At 41.4% G+C, this 24,831-nt stretch overlaps 2 protein-coding genes across 2 annotated transcripts in view; one reads left to right on the top strand and one right to left on the bottom strand.

Moving 5' to 3' along the window:
• Positions 1 to 6,596, top strand: part of LOC121282508 (MICOS complex subunit MIC27-like) — a 58,768-nt gene extending 52,172 nt beyond the window's left edge. Inside the window, exons 8-9 of the mRNA XM_041196214.1 lie at positions 3,580 to 3,709; positions 6,192 to 6,596. Coding sequence (XP_041052148.1) covers positions 3,580 to 3,709; positions 6,192 to 6,280 — 219 coding nt within the window. The 3' untranslated portion in view covers positions 6,281 to 6,596. The remainder of the gene's footprint in view (positions 1 to 3,579; positions 3,710 to 6,191) is intronic.
• Positions 6,597 to 9,984: 3,388 nt separating this feature from the next.
• LOC121282466 (diamine acetyltransferase 1-like) lies at positions 9,985 to 24,411 on the bottom strand. The gene is made up of 6 exons (XM_041196169.1): positions 24,381 to 24,411; positions 17,338 to 17,404; positions 13,057 to 13,068; positions 12,294 to 12,400; positions 10,270 to 10,310; positions 9,985 to 10,155 (listed from the first exon to the last, which is right to left on the bottom strand). Exons 1-6 carry the CDS (start codon positions 24,409 to 24,411, stop codon positions 9,985 to 9,987), a joined length of 429 nt encoding a protein of 142 aa, XP_041052103.1.
• Between the last annotated feature and the right edge of the window lie 420 nt (positions 24,412 to 24,831).

Consider the following 24,831-nt stretch of genomic DNA (forward strand, 5'->3'; position numbering starts at 1 on the left):
GAAGTCGAAAGAAGAGGAAAAATGCACATGTTCTGGAATGGCATGTGGAATTCGGGAATGAAGATCACTTGCCATTTTAGTAGCTAGCATACTTCTAAACTCAATTGCTTCACAGACAAATATTAAGATGGGTCCTGAGCAAGACTGAAATGAGCATACTTGTTTCCAAAGGTCATTGGATTCAAAGGGACAGCACACATCCTGGAAGTCCAGATACATTGAACATTAAAATGTTATGAACAGATACAGAAAATAATCAAAAAGACTACTGGAATGTTGGCCTTTATATATAGAGGACTAGAATACAAGGGAGTAGCAGTAATGCTTCAGCGATACAAAGCCCTGATTAGACCACAGTTGGAATACTGTATGGTACAGAGGGACATAGGTGTCCTGGTACAGGAATCACATAGGTATGCAGGTGCAACAAGTGATAAGGAAGGCAAATGGAATGTTGGCATTTATTGCAATGGGAATTGGGTATAAAAGTATTGAAGTTATATTACAGTTGTATAGGGTGTTGGTGAGACCACATCTGGAGTACTGTGTACGGTTTTTGTCTCCTTAAAGGATAACATTGCATTCAGAACAGTTCAGGGAAGATTCACTCGACTGATTCCTGGGATGAATTGGTTATCTTATGAGGAAAGGTTGAGCAGGTTGGGTCTATATCCATTGGAGTTTAGAAAATGAAAGGTGATCTGACCAAAACACACACAATCCTGACGGGACTTGATAGGGTGGATGCTGAATATTTCCCCTTTGTGGGGGAGTCTAGAGCCAGGGGACACAGTTTAAAAATTGAAGACTGAGGTAGGATTTTTTTTTCTCTTAGGGGTCATTAGTCTGTGGAATTCTCTTCCCCAGAGAGCAGTGGAGGCTGAGTCATTGAATATGTTCAAGGTTGAGTTGAATAGATTTTTGATCAGCAAAGGAGTCAAGAATTATTGGATTATGGGACAAAGGCGAGCAAATGGAGTTAAGATGCAGATCAGATAAGGTTTCATGAATGGTAGAACACGTTTGAGGGCTTAAATCCTGTTCCTATGTTCCTTTTTGACGTCCTGGGGAGCATCAAACATGGGATAATTCAACATGTTTCACTTGGGGAGAACACAATTTCAGAAGGGATGAGATATGGGGATGTTCATCGGTGCAGTAGCTCTTGTTGTTTTGAGTGTAGAATTAGGTGACACTGTAACATGTAGATTGTCTATGAATCCAAAGGACAAGATGGGCCTTTGACTTGGCATTAGTTGCTACTTTTGCCTCATATAGTACTGAAAAGGGTGTCAGACATTTGTGAATCTGACGTGGTCACTCTTGAATCTGATGTCCTTGTGCCTGCTCTTTGTTTTCTTCCCTCCCCCAGCATTCCTGGAGCTGACTAAATTGCATTGGTATCTTTGACCTCTGTGTTAGTCTGGCCCTATTTTATTCGTAAGTCTGCCAAAAGAGGTGAATAATGGCATTGAGAAATGAAAGAAAGATTTTTTTTTTATTTTGCTACTAATGACGACAGTATTTACACAGCTGTTATTGATGCAAATCTGAGATTTAGTGCAAAGTTTTCCACATCTTTCACTGTGCATTGTCCTTTAAATTCTCCCAAGCCTATATAACTTGCCATTTCTGTCACTCGTTTATTTTGCTGAGCAAACTTGGCAAATTTACATTAATTAATGTGAATTTCTAAAATTATTCAATTGAGGCCAAGATTTAAAATCTGAAATGAAGTTGGGAGTGCAGTCACCCAACCCCTTTTTACAAATGTAGTCAACAACAACTTACATTTATGTACAACTTGTATTTAAATAGCTCCTTTAATGTATTTAAATGTCCCACTATGCTTAACAAGCACATTATATAAAAAAATATAATTTTGACACCGAGGCACAGAGAAGATATCAGAACAGATAACCAAAAGCCTGGCCAAAAAGGTAGATTCTTATGAGCATCTTAGAGGAAGAGAGGGAGGCAGAGAAGTTTGGGGAGGGAATTCCAGAGCATCAGGCCTCGGCATTTGAAAGTGGCTGCCAATGATGGAGCAATCAAAATTGAGGATGTACATTAGTCACTAAAAGTAAACATTTCCAAAAAAAGAGCATAAATTTAAACAAGCACAATATTCTTTCACTCATGCTAATTAGTAGGAATTAAATTGTAAATGCAGACAAGTTAGGGAAAAGATAATATTAAGTTCATTTATTTGGAATTGATATTTTTTTACATAGAAACAAGATCATATCAGGTAATCTCATGAATCTGAAGCAAAAATTGAAAATGCTAGAGTCTCACAGCAAACTCTAAGGATCACACCTGAAACTTTAAAGTTAACCTGTCTTTTATCTTCACAGGTACTGAGGGACCTGCCCTGTGGGTCCACCCTTTCACATTTTTGATTTCCAGCATTTGCACTGTACTAACTTTTTATCTATCCTGTTTCCTTATTCCTTAATACAAGTTGAGCTCGTCAGCAGTCGGTATAATTTGAGCAATTCAGTGGTCGAACTGAAAGTTTCTGGCCATTCAAGAGTTGATTTTCATAGCAGCAAATGATTGAAAATGATCCATCGCTGAACGTTTTTGATCAGACTTTGTGAATCTAGATTGACAGCCCTTCCAGCTGAGATTGAGCATTCTACTGCTGTAAACCTATGTGGAAGTAGGTTTCAATAACAATCAAAAATTAATATTTACATTGTTGTGCTTACCTAAAATTCAGCTCCTTTGTTGTTTTGCTTCTTGTATATAAGGAGTAATTCTATGATCCCAGTGTGACACACTCACAGGGTACGTGAGTCGAGGAATCGCATTATTGTATACTTGCTCCTGGCTTGTGCTGTCTGTGAGTACAACTTCCTGCAGGGAGTGTGGAATTGCCCTGCCCCATAGGTTAAAATAGAAATGATTACATTTTTTAAAAGTGTGATAGCTATAGTTTACATATTTGTTAGTGAAATCATGCAAGTACTCTGGTCAATTGGGAGCAATTGGAGGTTAGCAAAAATCAGGGTGATAGTGTCAGTTTGTACAGAATGGGATGAAGGAGCCAGATTTCTGGGTGAGTTTGTGTATGGTGAATCTCAAAAGTCACAATCACAGAATCTTTACAGTGCAGAAGGAGGCACCCATCAAGTCCATGGGAAATAGGCTGCAGCTGATAAGAACATGGGTGAAGGTTTTGATGGCAGTGGGGATGAGCTAGGGGTGGAGATGGGTGATGTTTTGGAGGTGCAGACTGGCAGTTCTAGTAGTGGATTGGATATGGGGAAGGGTTGTTGAAGCTCAACTCTGGCAGGGAAGGACACTGCACTGTCAAGATCTGCTTGAGCGGGGTTGGTGGAGCTGAGTGGGGCAAATAAAGCAGAGATTCGGCAAAAAACTAAACAAGGCAGCTTCAATCTCAGGAGCCCACTCGCAAAAGAAATTCCAACTTGTGTACAAATGGGCAAAAATTACCAATCTCTGTTAACTAAAAAAAAAATTAAACTGATATTTGAATATTCTGCTTGCTTGAAATGAGCACTAAAGTAAGTTCTGCATTTTTATTGTTGGTGTGTTAATTGTTTACTTTAGACCACTAAAGTACAGGAGGACCAGCTAAAGCAAGAGTTAATTGGTAAAGCAGAAAGCACTGATACTCCACTTGCAGAGGAATTGCCTCAAAAACTACTAGAGTCAGAAATTACCTTTGTGCCAACAGAAGGTACTAAACAGCATTTCTACTGTCATCAACTAGTTTGGATATTAACATGTATCATGTTATAAACTTAATGTGCCGTGGGTGGTGAAGTTTTTATTATTTTACATAGGATTACATAGAACATATGGCATAGAAACATACCATTCAGCTCAATCAGGCCATTCTGAAGTTTATGTTCCACTCAAGCCTCCTTATCTAAACCTATCATTGTAACTTTTTATTTCCTTCTCCCATTTTCAAGCTTCCCCTTAAATGCATCCTTACTATTCGCTTCAGCCACTCCCTGTGGTAGTGAGTTTCACATTCTCAGCCCGCTTTGGGTCACCCAGCTACAGCAGTTCCCGCAAGCATCAATGACAACATGAACTGCCAGTTCTGCAGATATTCATGCGATCTTCTATTGGACTCTTCAGTCATGAGAGGACTGTCAGAAGATGGTGAAGTCACTTACAGCTTGAATAACAAGAAGTCTACTCCCACTCTTAGGGTAAAGAAGTTTCTTCTGAATTCCCTATTTTATTTCTTGGTGACTATCTTACATTGATGGCCTCTAAGTTATGATCTTCCCCACAATAGAAAACATTCTCCCTGTATCTGCTCTGTCAAAACCTTTCATAATTTAAAAAATCTCTATTACATCAGCCATCAGCTTTTTTAAGGAGAAAAAAGACCCAGCCTGTCAATTCTTTCCTGATATATATACCCACACATTTCTGGTATAGATCCTTTTTATAATATGGCACCCAGCCTGGGCCTCTGGATTACTAGTCCAGTGACATTACCATTGTGCCATCCCCTCCCCCTCATCATTTAATGTAATGTCTACCATTTCTATTCCCCGGTAAATCACAAAGCAAAATAATTATTTAATATTCTTGCCATCTCTGTCATTACCTGTGTTATTATCCTGACTATCCCTTAATGTCCTATTTCCATCACAGCCTTCCTTTTTTATTGATATGCCTGTAAAATATTTTACTGTTTTGTTTTATGTTCCTTAATAATTTCATTTCATTGTTTATTTTTGCTTCTTCATTGTTTTTTGACTTCTCTCCTAATCTCTCCATATTCTCTCCTTTAATGTACTCCTCTGCTGTCTATGCACTTAATGTATGTCTTTTTCCTAACCCCCAATTGTGCCCACGTGTCTCTATTCATCCAAAGAGTTTGTACTTTTAGCCCAATATATTCCCTGCACTATGGACACTATTTTAAATATTTTCCATTGTTGTTCTACATCATTGTTTGTCAGTATTGCCCCCATTTTATTTTCCAAAGTTCTATTCTCAGCCCATCAAAATCAGCTTTTCTCCAATTTTAGAGAAAAGAAGAAACTTCAAAGCTCACCAACGAATTCTACCTGCTTACCTAATTAATGCCTTTGGACTTTAGCTTTCAGGTCTTGCTGTCTCCCACTCCCTCTCTTGGACTACTACTTGTTTTATAAAATAACCAGAAAAGCATTTTTACTCAATCTGCTGAATTCCTCACTCACTCAATTCTGAGTTAATTGCTCTGCCAAAGCAGTACTCCGTCAAGCTGGATTTTGTGTGTAAGCAAAACCTCTTCTATTTATACGAACAGAAATTCCAGACCCCTGAGTCAACCCTGCTGACCAAGTAACCTGTCTTAACTAGCCACCTAATTTACTAACAGTGCAGCTGCCACTAACAGGCGGCTTATTTATCACTGGCTATGATTGGAAAAAATACAAATTAAGGCTAAAGTTAAATGCCAAATGTGAAACTTGACTAGATTATACTACGAGATCAACTCTTAAAATTCCCTCACTTACCCAATTCCCCACGTTAAGTACTGTTGAAGCAGTGCTCTGTCAAGCTGGATTTCATGCTATTACTTCAAAGGTAAGCAAAAACCTCTGGTACATAAACTAACAGAAATTCCAAAGACTTGAGTTATGTTATATTAATTAAATGCAAATATATTTCTATATCGTTCGATTGATGGATCTCTCTTACTATCTCTAGATCGATTGACTTCTCTTGATTCTCTTTCCTTCTTTATCTCTCGGTTTCCCTTCCACCCAGCCCCAACCACCATCCTTTCCCTCTAGCTCGTAGTAGGTCAAATGATCTATTCTGTTATTCGAACAGAAAGGTTATAACATGCAATAGGCAATCGATTGCCCTGCTTCTAAAGTACAACCTGGTGTAAAGCCACAGGTATAGTTATACTATCCTAGGGCAGTAAGAGGCTAATTGTTCTTTGATAAGTCAATTAGATATCAGACTGGCCTTCTGTTTCTGTACATTTTACAAAGAGTATCAATTTAAAAATATGTCCTGTTAATGGATTTTTTTCTGTACACTGGCTTTTTTTTATTAAGCGTGATAGAAATTTAACCCTGTGACACCTCAAGTACAACAGTCATGAACGAGTGTTTTTCTGCTGTTATTGTGAAGCATATTTCAAAAGTCTAGTTTAAAATGACATCCACCTTTTTAATTTTTCGCTCATACAACAGAAAAGCAAACGGCTGCATTTGATCCTAACTTGATGGACCATGGTCAGTCAAATCCTGAAGATACAGACTTGTACAGCACTCGAAGCTAAGGACCCAGAAGACTGCAGACATTTTCAATATGCTTTCTGGTATTTCAAAGAGTCTTTGTTGGCAGTGGAACAAATTTATATATCTGGAACTGTTAATAACCACCATTTATGCTAGTGTATGAATTTATTTCATTATACAGTGTTTATTTATTTATATCTCAAAATGTGTCGATTATAAACCCGTCATCTCCTGCTAAGATTTTACACATTCAACTGCCACATTTAATAAAAAAATGAGATTGCTGTTTGTTTATATCACATTGTTTAATGGTGTACACAACACCCAGAAAATAAATATTGTGTAACTTCAGGAAAACCATGTAGATCTTTGTTCCTGGGAATGTATGAGGAGATCAGTTTCTAGGGAGAGCTATATGTGATTTTGTTTACTTAGCACCTTTTCTTCTTTTCCATCCAACTGGAACAAGAAGCTAAATTTCATACAGCATGTTGAATTCTAATATTTTCTATCAGTAAGCTGAGGATACGCTGGGGCTCAGGAGGGGATGGGGGTGGGGGGAAGGGAAGTGCATTCTGTTCTGGATTCAGGAAGACTTGACCCAAACAATGAGGTACAATGCCACCCAAGTGTGCAATACCCAGATCCTGTTCACACCTTGGGGAGCACAAAAGATCCATTTAATTGAAATCATTTTTTGTTGTTCCACAGCACCACGCATTTGTTCTAATTTTTAGATCACATACTATTTACTTTCTAGATCCTGCTCCCAAGTCGCCAGCTACTGAGAGCTGTGGTGAGTGACTTGGCTGAGCTTACCTCCTCCCCTTTGCAGAAAATACTTTTGTGTTTAACCAAAAAGAGGACCTTGCTTTGTGAGGAATTTTAGTGCTACTCAATTAGCTGCAATTCCCCTATTCTTTACCCAAAGCCTTAGTAGTGCTCATTCTTACTGGGATTTGCATATGTTGGAAGGTATATTTAAAATATTATTCTTCCTCTTCTCCCTCCTCGAAGGTAGGTCTGACCCACAGCCCATGACCTCCACTATGGGTGGGAACAAAGAGGCAGGTCCTGAATCCACCCTAGCTGGAACAGGGATCGAACCCCACGCTGTTGGCATCACTCTGATCCATACTGGCTATTCAGCCTACTGAGCCAAACCCAACCCAACCCACTTCCACTATGCCACAAGACCTCCATTTAAAATATTACTGAACTCCAAATTTATTGAATTAAATATTAGTGCAGCATATATGAAAAAAACTTCTCAAGATTCTATTCACATTTCATATGAGAAGTGCATGTCAAGGAATCTCTTGCATCTGGTAAAAAGATGGATATTCCACTGGATTCAAGACCAATGTATAGTGTTGTACATAAATAAAGCATTAGGTGGAGTTGGAAATTAAAAGTCCTAAGCATGTGGCCTGCAGATCTTGCCTCTTGTTCTGTATGTTCAGAAACCACGGCCTTAATTTCTCTAGCAGCTCTTAATTAAGTAATGAAGCCAATATTGATCTCGGCCAAAGTAAAGCTAAGCTCTAAAAACATTATTAAAGCAAAGCTGCTTAGCTTAGAGAAACACATGGGATATCATTATCATCATATATCATCGCTCATTTTGGATGAGGCAGATGTTTTGGTTAGAAAATCTATACTATAGTGGATGGTGACAGACTTCCTAACTTGTGATGCCACAAGACAAGACTGGTGCAGACACTTACATTGAACCAGTTTGCAAAACCTGAAATAAGTTGAAATGATTGTGAGATGCTTATAGTATACAGATGTCTCTTTATTCCTTCATTAAGGATTGAGACAATTCAGTGGAAAGCATTGTTCTTTCAACAGTAACAGTTGTGTTGATTTGTAGAAACTGAACATAACTTGCGCCCCTTCAGGAAAATTGAGCAGACACTCTAATGGGCCATGATGTGTTATATGATGGAAGCGAGGTGCTTTAAAATTCCCAAAAGAGAATCTCTTGGGAGCAAATGTAGTCTTTCAAGCATTAGAGACACAAACATCATTGATATCTGTATATAGACAATAGTTTTCCTGGTCAATATGTCCCAGCATTGCTTGCAATTCATCTGGAGTCTGTTAAGTAGAGTTTTGATGTTTGTGCCAAGGATGTTTCACTGTGACCTGATCTTTTAAGCCTCACTCTTGCATACTGTGCGGATGTCCTAAAAAGGCAATTGCTAATGGAAGTTTGTGTAGACTGGTAGCTGCTTGTGAATCTCCAACTCTTGACCTTGGTGAGTGAACAGGTTAACAAGATCTCAGAAAAACAGCCAGAAATTACTGGCTTTCATTTTTTTTAAACAATATGATTTATCAAAAACCTGCCATTTGTACTTTGACAGATTTGTGCTTCTGTGCAAGACTATGAAACTTTAATCCATTTTTAAAAACAGCCAGTTTATGAATGTTTGCAACAGATACTATTTATTTCTTCAATGATTCAACCACAACAGGAACATTTGACAAAATGATATTTATATTGAAGTAATTAGGCAGTTAAGAAATGTTACTGTCTCTAGGTTTGACTTGGAAGGGAGCTGGCTAGGATTAGCATTCCATTTATTCAAAATTGGATAATGGATGGTTCTAATATTTGGATAAGAAACTGTAGAAGAAATATAAATAGGTGATTTTGTACATGTGATTGTTTTGCATTCCAATATAGAGCAGTCTGTATTAGTCCAATTGCTGCATTGATCTATTAGATTGAAGCCATTGAATTGCTGTCAAAAGCAGAATGGTTTAAAATTGAAAAATCACTCAGTTTACATGAACTCAAAGAAATGTTGAATGAAAGCTGTTGTGTCAAAAAAAATTGAGTAACTTACTAACTTTTCTGTGGCTGTATTTAGCTTCACTGCTTGGGCATTCCAGAGGAAATGAACTTGACACTAGCAATAGATGCCGACACAGGCTTTCTATGATTCTATATGCAACAAATGGTGCAGTCAGACAGCAAAACATTCTGCTCATCAATGGTAGAGATTCATAGAAATTAGTGTCAAAGTACGTTGAAAAAATGACCGCTGTTTACTTTTCCTTTTAGTGGTTCATTCCCCCCAGCCACCTCAAACCCCACGACAGCAACACAAGCTTTGTTAAATCACTTTATATGTTCAAGTCCTGGCAATATGGCTTGACCACATTGTGCCAATTATGTGATAGCTTTTCCACAGTAAAGCTGGGTAATAAATGGCAGACATGACCACCAATCATCACTTAAACTTCCATGTCACCTCAGTTTTGTTGAACAATACGCTGACAGTTATACAGTTGGCTAGTGATGCTAAATGATAAAGTCATCATAGCAAATTTCATTTTGTAATTCTCAGATACTTCGCCAAAATAGTTCCCATATAAAAAAACTTTATTCATATTCACAGTGCAAATCTGTATTAAGTGCTGCACATGACAAAAGAGAAAGGCACTTTAGTTCACACATCAGCTTGGAATAATATACATCAGTAGCAAATGTACTTATGTTGAATGAACCGTCTGCTTCAATTCCAATGGCAGGTTCATTACGGTATGGTATCACTCTTAGAAAACGCAGTAATTGAATTGAAGGAGATTTCGGTAGTTTTTAATGTAAAGGAGATGCTCAGATATCCTCCTGCAGGAAGAATGCCTGTACCAAAAAAAAATGTTCATTCCCTCAAATAAGGAAAAGAAACACGTATCATCCTTCTGCCTTGGCTGTCCTGTGGTGCTGCTTTCATTCCTCAGATGCCAGTTTGATCATGTTCTCTTTACTGAATTTAAATAGAAGCCACTCTTCCTGTTTTGACAGATCCAGAGCACCTCGTCTTGTGTAGTATTCTATAGAGGCCGTGTTCCACCTCACAACAACAAAATGCATACTGCAACACCTGTTCTGGATTGCTATCTAAACACAGTGCAACAGAAATCCAATTTTAATCTCAGTGTCAAAAGGAAGGGCTTTAAAATCCTAAAATACAAATACGTTTGATAGTTATTCAGAAATATTGTATACGCTTACCTGACTAATCCACTTCAGGATTTCAGATCCTATGCCCAAACCTGCAAGCAAAAATCACAAAGCTTTCTTTCAAAACATCTTTTCACTTCTCTATAGAAATTACATTTAGAAATTGGTTGGACCCCCATGTCAAAAGGACTCAAATGATGAGGAAATGTTAGGAAAAAGCTGACCTCTCAGGTCTTCAAAGGAGACAATTGAGGACTTTGTAAAATGCATTCAGGATACCAAGCGGAATAGAAATGGTGAGTCAGAGAACACTTTTGAGCTACCCACAACTCCAGTGCAGACAGAGGGAGAAAAGGTAGATACAGACTAGTAAGGGGCAAGCTGAGGACTGATTCAGAAAGCAAGCTATTCGAAAGCTGGAATGTGGTAGTGAATATGGTAGTGGAGTTAAGATAATATTAAAGAACTAGATTGTGCTTATCCTTTCATCCATCACAAGATCTAATCATTTATACAAAATTATTTAAAAAAAGACCTTTACATGTGGTCATCCATATGTACACCAGCAGCATTAAGGGTCGTTAATAAAATGTTTAGTGGATAATTGGAAGTGGCAAAATAGATCTTGCCAAGAAGATTGTTGAGAGTGAAAATCTAAGTGGGCAGAAGTGGTACATTGTGGTGGGTCACCTTTAGCAAGTATGTTACGGAGGTAAACAAAAACGGCCATGCAGCATACTAAACACTTGCTAGGTTTCACCTTCAAGACCCAAAAGAATGTTGAAAGGAATGTAATCCTGACACATGGGTCCTGGGATACCTGGGGGTTCCTGTTTACTATAAGACAATTTCACAAACTGACAGTCACAATGTAAACGATATGTGTGTGCGAATCCCAACTAATGCTTGTTAGAGCTTAATGGATCTCTCCTTATTAGAAGACTGCTCAAGGATCCTCCTTTCCACTGTGGACAGGCCAGGAAACAGGTGAAACTGCCTGTTTTAGAGGCAAACTAAGTCACTGGAGGCCAGCTCAGTCAGAGATGGTTATCAAGTGCCTCAAACTGGAAAATAAAATACATCCATGTGTTTGGAGTAGTATTTTAATAAGTGCACAGAGTGATGTCAGTTGAAATACTGGTCATGCCCCTATTTGTAGCATTGGACCTTTATCTAAGAGGCTGCATAGAGATATAGATAGGTTAAGTGAGTGGGCAAAGATCTGGCACAAGGAATATAATGAAGGAAAATGTGAAATTGTCAATTTTGGCAGGAAAAATAAAAGCATATTATCTAAATGGCGAGAGGTTGCTGAGTTCTGAGATATAGAGGGATTTGGGTGTCTTCATGAATCGCAAAAGGCTATTATGCAGGTACAGCAAGTAATTAGGAAAGTAATAGAATTATTACTTATTGCAAGGGGAATTGAATACAAAGGTAGGGAGGTAATGCTTCAGTTATACAGAGCACTAGTGAGACCACATCTGCATACAGTGTACAGTATTGGTTTCATTTTAAGAATGTACATGTGTTGGAAGCAGTTCAGAGAGAGTTTACCAGATTAATACCTGGAATGGGCAGGTTGTCTTATGTGGAAAGGTCAGACAGACTAGGCCTGTATCGGCTGGAGTTTAGAAGAGTAAGAGGCAACTTGATTGAAACGTAAGATTCTGAGGTGTCTTGATACGGTGGATGTGGAGAGGATGTTTCCTCTTGTGAGAGAATCTAGAATTAGGGTCACTGTTTAAAAATAAGGGTCGCCATTTAAAACAGCTGAGGAGAAATTTTCTCAGTTGGTTGAGTATCTTTGGAATCTTCCTCAAAAGTGGTGGAAGCAGAGTCTGTGAATATTTTTAAGGCAGTGGTGGATTGATTCTTGGTAAGCAAGGGGGTGATAGGTTATCGGGGTAGGCAGGATGCAGATTTGAGGTTACTATCAGATCAGCCATGATCTTATAGAATGGTGGAGCAGACTCGAGGGGCTGAATTACCTACCCCTGCTCCTGTTTGTATGTTAAACTTATGTGTGGAAAATTAACAGGTTTTCTAAAAATGCAGTCAGTAGCACTGCTTACCTCTGTACAGTTCCATCACATAGAAGTCTTCAAGATAAATCATCTTTCCAGTCCATGGATCGTATGTAAAGTAATACATGGCAAATCCCACAACTGTATGCCCTGAGAATAAAGGTATATTTATTATAGAACACATGGTCAACGAAGAGTGATAAAGACACTTTTGTAGGCAAGAGAAACAATGCTTGAGGAAAGGGAACACTGGCCAGGTCAATGAACGTTCAACCAATATAAATTAATTGATAACTTGTTCGGAGACACACACCATAAGTATGTAAATGTGAAAACATACAAATTAAGACTCAAGGAAAGAAATCTGCCTTTTAAATATTAAACCATTTTTCATAATTTTAACTATTTCTAATATAAGGAAAGAACTTGCATTTATATATGACTTTTCACAATATCAGGACATCCCAAAGCACTTTATAACCAAATAAGTACACTTTTAAACAACGTACTCCCTATTACATACTTCCTTGCTTTTTTTCAAATTGTCCACCTGAAGGGACAGTCAGGGCCTTGGTTTTATGTCTCATAAAACCAATGGCACCTCTGACAGTGCAGCACTCCCTCACTATTCTACTGAATGTCAACCTGGATTGTGCGCTGAAATCTCAGGAATGAGACTTAAACCCACAACCTTCTGGTTCAGAGGCTAGAGTGCAACCAGACACTCAAAAGGTTAAATTTTACCAGCCCTTTGGAAATGGGCTGGGAGGTGAGAGGGGCTGGTAACATGACAAGATGAGGCATCAGGAGGGGAGCCCAATGTCTTCCCCTTGCCATGGCACAGTACCAGCGGTAGGAACCTCAAAGATACAGCTGCCCGCTGGTGGCCTACTGAGCCAACTAAGGGCCATTTCCCACTCGTACTACCATTTTACCATTGCAAGGTAAAGCCTGGTGGCCTTCCAGTGGGTTCCTTGGAATGGGGCTTCTCCTTTATAGCTGCTCCATGGTCAGCAGAGGAGCCCCTTGGTGGCCATGGCCACACATGTTTAAGGCACCACCTTCCCCCTGCCCAATTCCAATCTCTGGGACTTGTCTGCCAGGTTATGGCTAACTGAGCAAAATGTACCTCATCTTTGAGGGTGGCTCACCATTGATGCACCTTCAGGTTGCAGCCCCAGCGGTGGTCACCACTATTGGTGAGGCTGCCTAGCTGTTGACCCTCTCATTGGGCCAACAGCTCTGGGAGATGGGCCACCATCCCCAATTAGGCATCCATCTCAACAGCAGATGCTTAATTAGCTGTTGCTAGTATAAAGTTGCCCCTGTAGCCCAGCACCCGCCAGCATAGGGTCTGCTCCTGCTTTCCATCTGGTAACAGTACTTCTCAATATTTGAGAAAATTTAGGCCAAAGGCAGAACAGCCCAGAAATTATGAAGAACAACATTGGTCCATTGTATGACCTAACTAGAATTATAGTTACTGAATTGAAAGACCAGTCAGCTAAGATAAAAGCAAAATACTGTGGATGTTGGAAATCAGAAATGAAAATAGAAAATACTGGAAAAACTACGCAGGTGTGGAGAGAAAAACAGTTAACTTTTCGAGTCCGAATGGCTCTTCTTCAGACCTGCCAGCTGTACTGGTGAAAAGAACCACAATTATTTTTGCCACAATATACAACATTTCCAGTCAAGGTTTGATGCCAGATATGTGTTTCCTACTGGATAAAATCTAAAATGGTCACAGTGGTGATGTTTCAAATTAAATAAAAGTACAATTGTAGGAGTAAGATTTATCTGTCATCAGTGTCTGCTTAAAAATATGGATGAGGCCTAGTAAAATATTCAAGTTTCACATGAGCATTGTGGCAAATTTGACTTTACCTTTTATTCTCTCCCCACTCCATAAACCATCTTTATGTATCTGAGGCATGGAAAAAGGCATCATGTGCCTTTGAGCTCTGACAAAGGGTCAAGACCTGAAAATGCATCTGTTTTCCAAATGCTGATGGATTGAATGTGCACTTCAAGTACATTTTATACAATTAAATTTAAATATATTGGCTTCAGATTTTATAGCAGTGTTATGTAATTACTGGAATGAAGACATTTTAAAGGACTTATCATGTTGCTGATTGGAAATTCTAGACAATAGTAGTTTCATCTTGGAAATCAATTCAATTCCCTGAAAATGTGGCCTGCTAGAAGCTGATGATTTAAAGTAATGTGTGTTCCCATGGCATGAATGGCAAGGGCAGTTTGTTCCATGAACTCCCTACTTACACTTCTAAATCTATACTTTGATATATACTAACTCAGATGGATCACTAAAGTCCTGCAGGGAAGGAAATCCACTGTTCTTACTTGGTGTGGCCTATATATGACTCCAATGCTGTCACAGATGCACCTTTCATGACAGCATTGGTTAAGACCAACCACCGCATAGTCCTTGTGGAGACAATGTCCCATTTTCAAACTGCATCATGTTGTGCGGCACTACCACCAAGCTAAGTAGGAAAGATTTCAAACAGATCTAGTAGCTCAAAACTGGTCATCCATGAGGTGCTATGGGCCATCAGTAGCAGCAGAATTGAATTCAACTACAATCTGTAACTTCATGGCCTGGCATATCTCTCACTCCACCATTATATCAAATCAGGGAACCATTGCTGGTTCAATGAGGAGTGCAGGAGCGCATGCCAGGACTATCACTGGACATCAAAAATGAGATGTCAACCTGGTGAAGCTATAACACAGGAGTACATACATGCTAAACAGAGGAGGCAGTATGCTATAGATGGAGCAAAGTGATCCCACAACTAACGGAACAGATCAAAGCTCTGCAATCTTGTCACATCCAGTCATGGATGGTGGTGGATAATTAAACAATTAAATGGAAGAGGAGGCTGCACAAATATCCCCATCCTCAACAATGGAGGACTGCAACACATCAGTTGACAAGGTTGGAGTGTTTGCAACCATCTGCAGCCATAAGTGCCGAGTGGATGATCCATCTTGGCATCCTCCTGAAGTCCCCAACATCACAGTTACCAGTAATCAGCCAACTGGATTCACTCCATGAGTTACCAAGAAATAGAATCTAGGAGCCTTAGCAAAATTGATGTTAATGGGAATCAGGTGGAAAACTCTCCACTGGTTGGAGTCATACCTAGCACAAAGGAAGATGGTTGTGATTGCTGGGGATCAATCATCTCAGTCCCTGGACATTGCTATATGAGTTTCTCAGGGTAGTGTCCTAGGCCCAACTATTTCAGCTTCATCAGTGATGTTCCCTCCGTCATAACGTCAGAGATGGGGACTTTTTACTGACAATTGCGGATATTCAATTCCGTTCACAACTCCTCAGTTACAGAAGCAGTCCAGGCCCATATGCAGAAAGGGTTGGACAACATTCAGGCTTGGGCTAAAAAGTGGCAAGTAACATTCATGCCACACAAGTGCCAGGCAATGACCACCTCCAACAAGAGAGATCTGACCATCTCCCCTTGATATTACCATTGCTGTATTCCCCACTATCAACATCCTGGGGTTTACAATTGACCAGGAAATTAACTGGACCAGCCATTTAAATACTGTGGTTATAAGAGGAGGTCAGAAGGTGGGAACTCTGCAGCAAATAACTCACCTTCTGACTCCCCAAAGCATTCTACAAGGCAAAGTCAGGAGTGTGATGGAATACTCTCCACCTGCCTACAAGAGTACATTTCCTACTACATTCAAGCAACTCGATACCATCCAGGACAAAGCAAAATACTGCAGATGCTGGAAATCTGAAAACAGACAATGCAGGATAATGCATTACGATAATGATGGTATAATAATTATGATAATGCTTGACCTGTTGAGTATTTTCTGTTTTTATTTCAGGACAAAGCAGCCTGCTCCACCTGCACTTCATCCACCTTAAACATTCACCCCCTCCACCACCAATGCACATTGACAGCAGTATGTACCATTTGCAAGAGGCACTGTAGAAACTTGCCTTCTAAACCCGTGACCTCTACCACCTGGAAGTTTAAGGCAGCAGACACAATGGAATGCCACCACCTGCAAGTTTCCCTCCAAACCACACACCATCTTGACTTGGAACTATATGCTGGTTTCTTCAGTGTCACTGGGTTAGAATCCTGGAATTCCCTCTATAACACTGTGCACCAACCCCACTTGGACTGCAGGAGTTCAAGATGGCAGCTCAACATTTCGTTTTCAAAAGCAATCAGGCGTGAGCAATAAATGCTGGCCTTGTCAGTGCTGCAAACGTCCCATGAACAAATAAAAAAAAAGTGTTGTAGACAAACATAACGACCAATATGTGCTGATCAAATCCAAAACTGCAACACAGTAGTTGACCAGTTAATCTGTTTTGGTGATGCTTGTTGACAAATAAATCTTGGCCACGATATTGGGGAAATGATTCTGTTCTTCAAATGGTGCTGTGGAATCTTTCATGTCCACCAGAACAGGTGGGGCCTCTGTTTAAAAGTTCTTCCAACTCTGATAGACACATGCTCTCTGTATTGTACTGAAGGATCAATCTAATCTATGTACTCAGATCCTGCAATGGGGCTTGAACCCATGATTTTTTAACTCAAAGGTAACATTGCCATCACCAAGCTGAAGCTGACACAGTGCAGGTTATGTGGCCACACAAACAACTAAAATGACACATTAAATCTCAAGTCTTTCAGCCAGGGTGGTATTGGCGACGTAGAATCGGCCTCAGTGCTCCCCGGACTATCAAAGCAAAATAAAAATGTTGCTCAGGGTTTCCCAGTTTGCTGAATAATCAGCTCCCAGCTCCACCATGTTAGAATGCCATGATTACCAAGCAAGGACAGGCTGAGGTCCAGCTTTCCAGACTCAGTTAAATTGCCCTCCAAGACTCATTGTCCACTACATGAGGGAATGACCTTTAGTCAAAGCATTGAGTGTCCCCCAGGACTGTACCCATTAACAAGGCACTGTCAGCAACAAAGAAAGGAAAGAAAAAAAAATGAACTGAAATATTCCAAAACAAAGCGTTCTTTACAAAACCTGGGTCATGGTAAAGACAAAATAATCTTACCACTCTTTCGCTACTTCTGCAACAAGACAATGATAGCAAGGGTGTTCATCAAAACTATCTTCTAACCAGTCTGGAACAAAGAATATCAAGGTGAAGAATCAATTTCCTGAAGGGGAAAATACCCATTATATCATCAACAACAACAACAAAACATCTGATCCAGAAGTAATTTCATCAATAGCAAGGACTGATCTAGACTGTGAGAGGGGTATGAAGTATCACCACAGGGACTGGGGGATTGGAGCAGGGAGGAGCAGACACAAGCACAGTCAGAGGCAGGTTTGGAGATGAGAGTGCCAGCACTTTCATGCTACCAGCTGCTGTGCCAGTCTGCTGGCATGTTCCGGTTCCAGCCTTTATCCAGGGAGGTGGCTTTGAAGGGTGGCAGCTATTGCTATTCAAGTGCCAACTTAGGGCATTCTTCGCACACTATCTGGAAGGCGGTCATCTACCTATAGCGGAAGCTCTCACCTCTCCTAATGGGGTTACCTGCCACCAGATATGGGCGCTCTCATTGATGCTCCTGACTGTGGAGTCTGCCCACTATTTTCAATTGGATAGCGCTCCTGGAGATAGCCTCTTGATTTGCTTTCTCCTCTAGGGTCTTTCCACGGCCACTTCCAGGTTCTCAATGCAAAATTCAGCCCAGCATCAGAATCTGGACTCTAGACCCTGGAACTAAAATTCAGTCTACTGTGTTCAATTCTGCACACCACATTTTAGGAAGGATGTGGAGATAAGGTTTACTCGAATGGTACCAGGGATGAGAAAGTTCATTTATGTGGGAGAGATGAGAGTATCTGAGATTGTTCCCTTATGAGCAAAAGTTAAAGGGACATTTAGAAGAAGCTCAAAATTGTCAAGGGTTTTGACAGTCATTGAGGAGAATCAGTTTTCACTGGCAGGAGGGTCAGTAACCAGAGGACACATTTAAAGATATATATATTTTTTATTCATTCATAGGATGTGGGCTTTGCTGGCAGGGCCAGCATTTATTGCCAATCATAGTTGCCCTCGAAAAGGTGGTGGTGAGCTGCCTTCTTGAACTGCTGCGGTCCATGTGGTATCCGTACACCCACTCTGCTATTAGGGAGGGAGTTCCAGGAATTTGACCCAATGACAGTGAAGGAGCAGCAATATATTTCCAAGTCAGGATGGTAAATGACTTGGAGGGGAACCTCCAAGTGGTGGTGTTCCCATGTGTCTGCAGCCCTTGTCCTTCTAGATGGTAGTCGTCGTGGGTTTCGAAGGTGCTGTCAAAGGAGCCTTGGTGAATTCCTACCGTGCATCTTGTAGATGGTACACACAACTGTTACTGTGTGTCAGTGGCAGAAGGAGTGAATGTTTGTGGATGTGGTGCCAATCAAGCGGGCTGCTTTGTCCTAGACGGTGTTAAGCTTCTTGATTAGCTGCACTCATCCAGGCAAGTGGGGAGTATTCCATCACACTCCTGACTTGTGCCTTGTAAATGGTGAACAGGCTTTGGGGAGTCAAGAGGTAAGTTACTCATCACAGGATTCCTAGCCTGTGACCCGCTCTTGTAGCCACAGTATTTATGTGGCTAATCCAGTTCAGTTTCTGGTCAATGGTAACTCCCAGGATGTTGATAGTGGGCATTCAGTGGTGATAATGCCATTGAACATCAAAGGGCAATGGTTAGATTCTCTCTTGTTGGAGAAGGTCATTGCCTGGCACTTGTGTGGCGCAAATGTTATTTGCCACTTGATGCCACACTCGGTCATATATGGCCTTGATGTCAAGGGCAGTCACTCTCACCTCACTTCAGGAGTTCAGCTCTTTTGTCCATGTTTGAACCAAGGTTGTAATAAGGTCAGGAGCTGAGTGACCCTGGCAGAACCGAACTGGGAGTCACTGAGCAGGTTATTGCTAAGCAAGTGCAGCTTGATAGCACTGTTGATGACCCCTTCCATTACTTTACTGATGGTAGAGAGTAGACTGATAAGGCGGTAATTGGCCTGGTTGGATTTGTCCTGCTTTTTGTGTACAGGGCACACCTGGGCAATTTTCCACATAGCCGGATAGATGCCAGCATTGTAGCTGTACTGAAACAGCCTGGCTCAAGGTACGGCAAGTTCTGGAACACAAGTCTTCAGTACTATTGCCAGAATATTGTCAGGGCCTGTAGCCTTTGCACAATCCAGTGCCTTCAGCCGTTTCTTGATATCACGTGGAGTGAATCAAATTGGCTGAAGACTGGCATCTGTGATGCTGGGGACCTCTGGATCATCCACTCAGCATTTCTGACTGAAGACTGTAGCAAATGTTTTGCACTGATGTGTTGGGTACTCCTATCATTGAGGACGGGGATATTTGTGGAGCCTCCTCCTCCAGTGAGTTGTTTAATTGTCCACCACCATTCACAACCGTATGTGACAGGACTGCAGAGCTTTGATCTGATCTGTTGGTTGGGATCTAAGCTTTGCAGTCCTGCCATATTTGGAAATATAACAGGAAGAAGGAGGAGGAGAATTGTTTTTAAGCAGAGTTAAGATGATCTGGAATGCACTACCTGCAAGGATGTGAAAGCAGACTCAAAGGTAACTTTCAAAAGGGAATTGAGTTAATGCATAGAACGAAACAATTCACAGGGCTATAGGAAGTGAGAGGGATTAATTGGGTAACTCTTTAAAAGAACAAGGTTAGGCACAATGGGTTAAGTGGCATCCTCCAATGCTACATGATTCTCTGAACCACCTCCTTCTTTGTAATGAGCACAACAGAAATGTAATATGAATCTTGGTGAAACGAGAGACATGTTGCCAAAGCTTTTCATCTTGCACTCATCAGGACAAGTGCAAGAATGCCAAATCTCAAACAATCACAACAGTTTATTCTACAGGAGAAAAGGGTGCTGATTGGTTGAGACATTGCCGTGGAGAAAGCAACAAGGGGACTATAAATGCCCCAAGCTCCTGGGTAATTTTAAAACCCGCAAGGTTTGAACAAATTCCTGTTAGTTGCAGAGTCCCTGTGTATGAATGCATGTCACTTCTGGCAAGGGTAAACAAGCCATGTTACAAAAAACAAAAAACTGCGGATGCTGGAAATAGAAAACAAAAACAGAATTATCTGGAAAAACTCCGCAGGTCTGGCAGCATCGGCAGAGAAGAAAAGAGTTGACATTTCGAGTCCTCATGACCCTTCGACAGAACTAGGCGAATCCCAGGAAGGGGTGAAATATAAGCTGGTTTAAGGTGATTGGGGGATGGGGTTGGATGGGGGGAGAGAAGTGGAGGGGGGTGGTGTGGTTGTAGGCAAAAGCAGTGATAGAAGCAGATCATCAAAAGGTGTCACAGACAGCAGAACAAAAGAACACATAGGTGTCGAAGTTGGTGATATTATCTAAACGAATGTGCTAATTAAGAATGGATGGTAGGGCACTCAAGGTATAGCTCTAGTGGGAGTGGGGGGAGCATAAAAGATTTAAAAATATTTTAAAATAATGGAAATAGGTGGGAAAAAGGAAAATCTATATAATTTATTGGAAAAAAACAAAAGGAAGGGGGAAGAAACAGAAAGGGGATGGGGATGGAGGGGGGAGGTCAAGACCTAAAGTTGTTGAATTCAATATTCAGTCCGGAAGGCTGTAAAGTGCCTAGTTGGAAGATGAGGTGTTGTTCTTCCAGTTTGCGTTGGGCTTCACTGGAACAATGCAGCAAGCCAAGGACAGACATGTGGGCAAGAGAGCAGGGTGGAGTGTTGAAATGGCAAGCGACAGGGAGGTTTGGGTCATTCTTGTGGACAGACCACAGGTGTTCTGCAAAGCGGTCGCCCAGTTTACGTTTGGTCTCTCCAATGTAGAGGAGACCACATTGGGAGCAACGAATGCAGTAGACTAAGTTGGGGGAAATGCAAGTGAAATGTTGCTTCACTTTAAAGGAGTGTTTGGGCCCATGGACTGCGAGGAGAGTGGAAGTGAAGGGGCAAGTGTTACATCTTTTGCGTGGGCATGGGGTGGTGCCATAGGTGGGGGTTGGGGAGTAGGGGCTGATGGAGGAGTGGACCAGGGTGTCCCGGAGGGAACGATCCCTACGGAATGCCGACAGTGGGGGTGAAGGGAAGATGTGTTTGGTAGTGGCATCATGCTGGAGTTGGCGGAAACGGCGGAGGATGATCCTTTGAATGCGGAGGCTGGTGGGGTGATAAGTGAGGACAAGGGGGACCCTATCATGTTTCTGGGAGGGTGGAGAAGGCATGAGGGTGGATGCGCGGGAGATGGGCCGGACACGGTTGAGGGCCCTGTCAACGACCGTGGGTGGAAAACCTCGGTTAAGGAAGAAGGAGGACATGTCAGAGGAACTGTTTTTGAAAGTAGCATCATCGGAACAGATGCGATGGAGGAGAAGGAACTGAGAGAATGGGATGGAGTCCTTACAGGAAGCGGGGTGTGAGGAGCTGTAGTCAAGGTAGCTGTGGGAGTCGGTAGGCTTGTAATGGATATTGGTGGACAGTCTATCACCAGAGATTGAGACAGAGAGGTCAAGGAAGGGAAGGGAAGTGTCAGAGATGGACCACGTGAAAATGATGGAGGGGTGGAGATTGGAAGCAAAATTAATAAATTTTTCCAAGTCCTGATGAGAGCACGAAGCAGCACTGAAGTAATCATCGATGTACCGGAGAAAGAGTTGTGGAAGGGGGCCAGAGTAGGACTGCAACAAGGAATGTTCCACATACCCCATAAAGAGACAGGCATAGCTGGGGCCCATGCGGGTACCCATAGCCACACCTTTTATTTGGAGGAAGTGAGAGGAGTTGAAGGAGAAATTGTTCAGCGTGAGAACAAGTTCAGCCAGACGGAGGAGAGTAGTGGTGGATGGGGATTGTTCGGGCCTCTGTTCGAGGAAGAAGCTAAGGGCCCTCAGACCATCCTGGTGGGGGATGGAGGTGTAGAGGGATTGGACGTCCATGGTGAAGAGGAAGCGGTTGGGGCCAGGGAACTGGAAATTGTTGATGTGACGTAAGGTGTCAGAGGACTCACGGATGTAGGTGGGGAGGGACTGGACAAGGGGAGAGAGAAGGGAGTCAAGATGACGAGAAATGAGTTCTGTGGGGCAGGAGCAAGCAGACAAGATCGGTCTACCGGGACAGTTCTGTTTGTGGATTTTGGGTAGGAGGTAGAAGCGGGCCGTCCGATGTAACACCTGCCCCTTCACTTCCACTCTCCTCACCGTCCAAGGGCCCAAACACTCCTTTAAAGTGAAGCAACATTTCACTTGCATTTCACTTCCAACTTAGTCTACTGCATTCGTTGCTCCCAGTGCGGTCTCCTCTACATTGGAGAGACCAAATGTAAACTGGGCGACCGCTTTGCAGAACACCTGCGGTCTGTCCGCAAGAATGACCCAAACCTCCCTGTCGCTTGCCATTTCAACACTCCACCCTGCTCTCTTGCCCACATGTCTGTCCTTGGCTTGCTGCATTGTTCCAGTGAAGCCCAACGCAAACTGGAGGAACAACACCTCATCTTCCGACTAGGCACTTTACAGCCTTCCGGACTGAATATTAAATTCAACAACTTTAGGTCTTGACCTCCCCCCTCCATCCCCATCCCCTTTCTGTTTCTTCCCCCTTCCTTTTGTTTTTTTCCAATAAATTATATAGATTTTTCTTTTTCCCACCTATTTCCATTATTTTAAAATATTTTTAAATCTTTTATGCTCCCCCCACTCCCACTAGAGCTATACCTTGAGTGCCCTACCATCCATTCTTAATTAGCACGTTCGTTTAGATAATATCACCAACTTCGACACCGATTTGTTCTTTTGTTCTGCTGTCTGTGACATCTTTTGATGATCTGCTTCTATCACTGCTTTTGCCTACAACCACACCACCCCCCTCCACTTCTCTCCCCCCACCCAACCACACCCCCCCCCCACCACCTTAAACTAGCTTATATTTCCCTTCCTGGGATTCGTCTAGTTCTGTCGAAGGGTCATGAGGACTTGAAACGTCAACTCTTTTCTTCTCCGCTGATGCTGCCGGACCTGCTGAGTTTTTCCAGGTAATTCTGTTTTTGTTAAGCCATGTTACAATCTCTACTGACTGTATTGGATTGGTTGTTATTGTAGCTACTAGCACATTCAGGATTGTTCAGCAAGTGCTGTCCAATCATGGAATCACCTCTATCAGTAGGTATTTTGTTTTGGGTTTTGAAAGTATGGTCTATACTCTACCCATTACGAACAACCGAAGGAACATGCTGTTTGATTTGATCAGCCTCGACGGCCTAGGTACCTGGCTTCATACCAGCAATGAAATTAAGTCTAGGGGGAAGGTGGTGGTGTAGTGATAATGTCACTGGACTAGTAATTCAGAGGCTCAGGCTAATACTCTGGGGACATAGGTTCAAATTTCACCACGGCAGCTGGTGGAATTTCAATTCAATTAATAAATCTGGAATTATAAAGCTAGTAATAGTAATGGCGACCATGACAGCTATCATCGATTATTGTAAAAACCCATCAGGTTCACTAATGTCCTTTAGGGAAGGAAATATACCATCCTTACCCAGTCTGGCTACATGTGACCCAACACCTACTGTAGTGTGGCTGACTCTTAATTCTCCCTTTAATTTGACCTAGCAAGTCACTCAACTTACAGGCAATTAGAAATGGACAACAAATGCTGCCCTGCCAGTGTCACCCACATTCCATGAACGAATAAAGAAACCAAATTACCTGGGAGCTTGGTGAGCCTATAGTTTCCCCATTGCTGTATGTATGGCAACATCTCAGGCAATCAGAGTTGACTTGCCAACCACTCAGAACCCTTTTCTTCAGTAGCATAAATTGCTGATCATTTGAAATTTGGCATTCTTGTATTTGTCCTGATGGGAGAAAGACGAAAAGCTTTGACAATATGTCTCTCTTTTCAGCAAGATTCAAGAAAAATAATTATATTTACACCAAACTTTCATAGGGGTGGGGGGAGGGGTAGTGGTCTATGACATGTATGATCTACCCTATGACAGCAGTGACCAAAGAACTTCCTTCAATGCTTTCTATTGTACAAGGGTAATGGCTTACCTTTTTCTGTCAGTTTGACTGCATTAGCCATGTCTTCAAATGAAGCAAGCTGCTTTTTAAAAATAAATTGTATCTATTATCTATCAACCAACTTTTATAACTAAAATTACAAACTGGTACATTGAAGCACAGTTAATCAAAATGTATTCTTTTTCTATTTGTTATAAATCCATTAGATAATAAACTGAACTGAGGGGTAGGGGTAATTAATTCCTCCACCTCTCAGCTATCCATTTAGTAATTCCCATCCTCTGTCACATTTCCATTTATTAATTTCCTCCTTCCCCTTCCCTGAGCACATTTCTATGCAAACTCAGAGATGCAACACCTATCTCCTTTCACCTTCTCCCTTCCCACCATCCAGATCCTCAAAACTCTCCATCCAAGTAAACAGCAACTTACTTGTGCTTCTTTCGATATAGTATCCTCTATTTACTACTCACAAATATGG

Source organism: Carcharodon carcharias, chromosome 9, assembly GCF_017639515.1.
Source record: "Carcharodon carcharias isolate sCarCar2 chromosome 9, sCarCar2.pri, whole genome shotgun sequence".
In the NCBI taxonomy this organism is placed as follows: Eukaryota; Metazoa; Chordata; class Chondrichthyes; order Lamniformes; family Lamnidae; genus Carcharodon; species Carcharodon carcharias.

Bases quoted from the DNA above. Each gene is read 5' to 3' on its own strand.
- LOC121282466 (XM_041196169.1), bottom strand. From the start codon at position 24,411: ATGGCTAATGCAGTCAAACTGACAGAAAAAG. The intron at 17,405-24,380 runs GTAAGCCATTAC...TCTTTGTTCCAG, and splicing joins AGTCAAACTGACAGAAAAAG to ACTGGTTAGAAGATAGTTTT. The intron at 10,311-12,293 runs GTAAGCAGTGCT...TTTTGCTTGCAG, and splicing joins TGTGATGGAACTGTACAGAG to GTTTGGGCATAGGATCTGAA.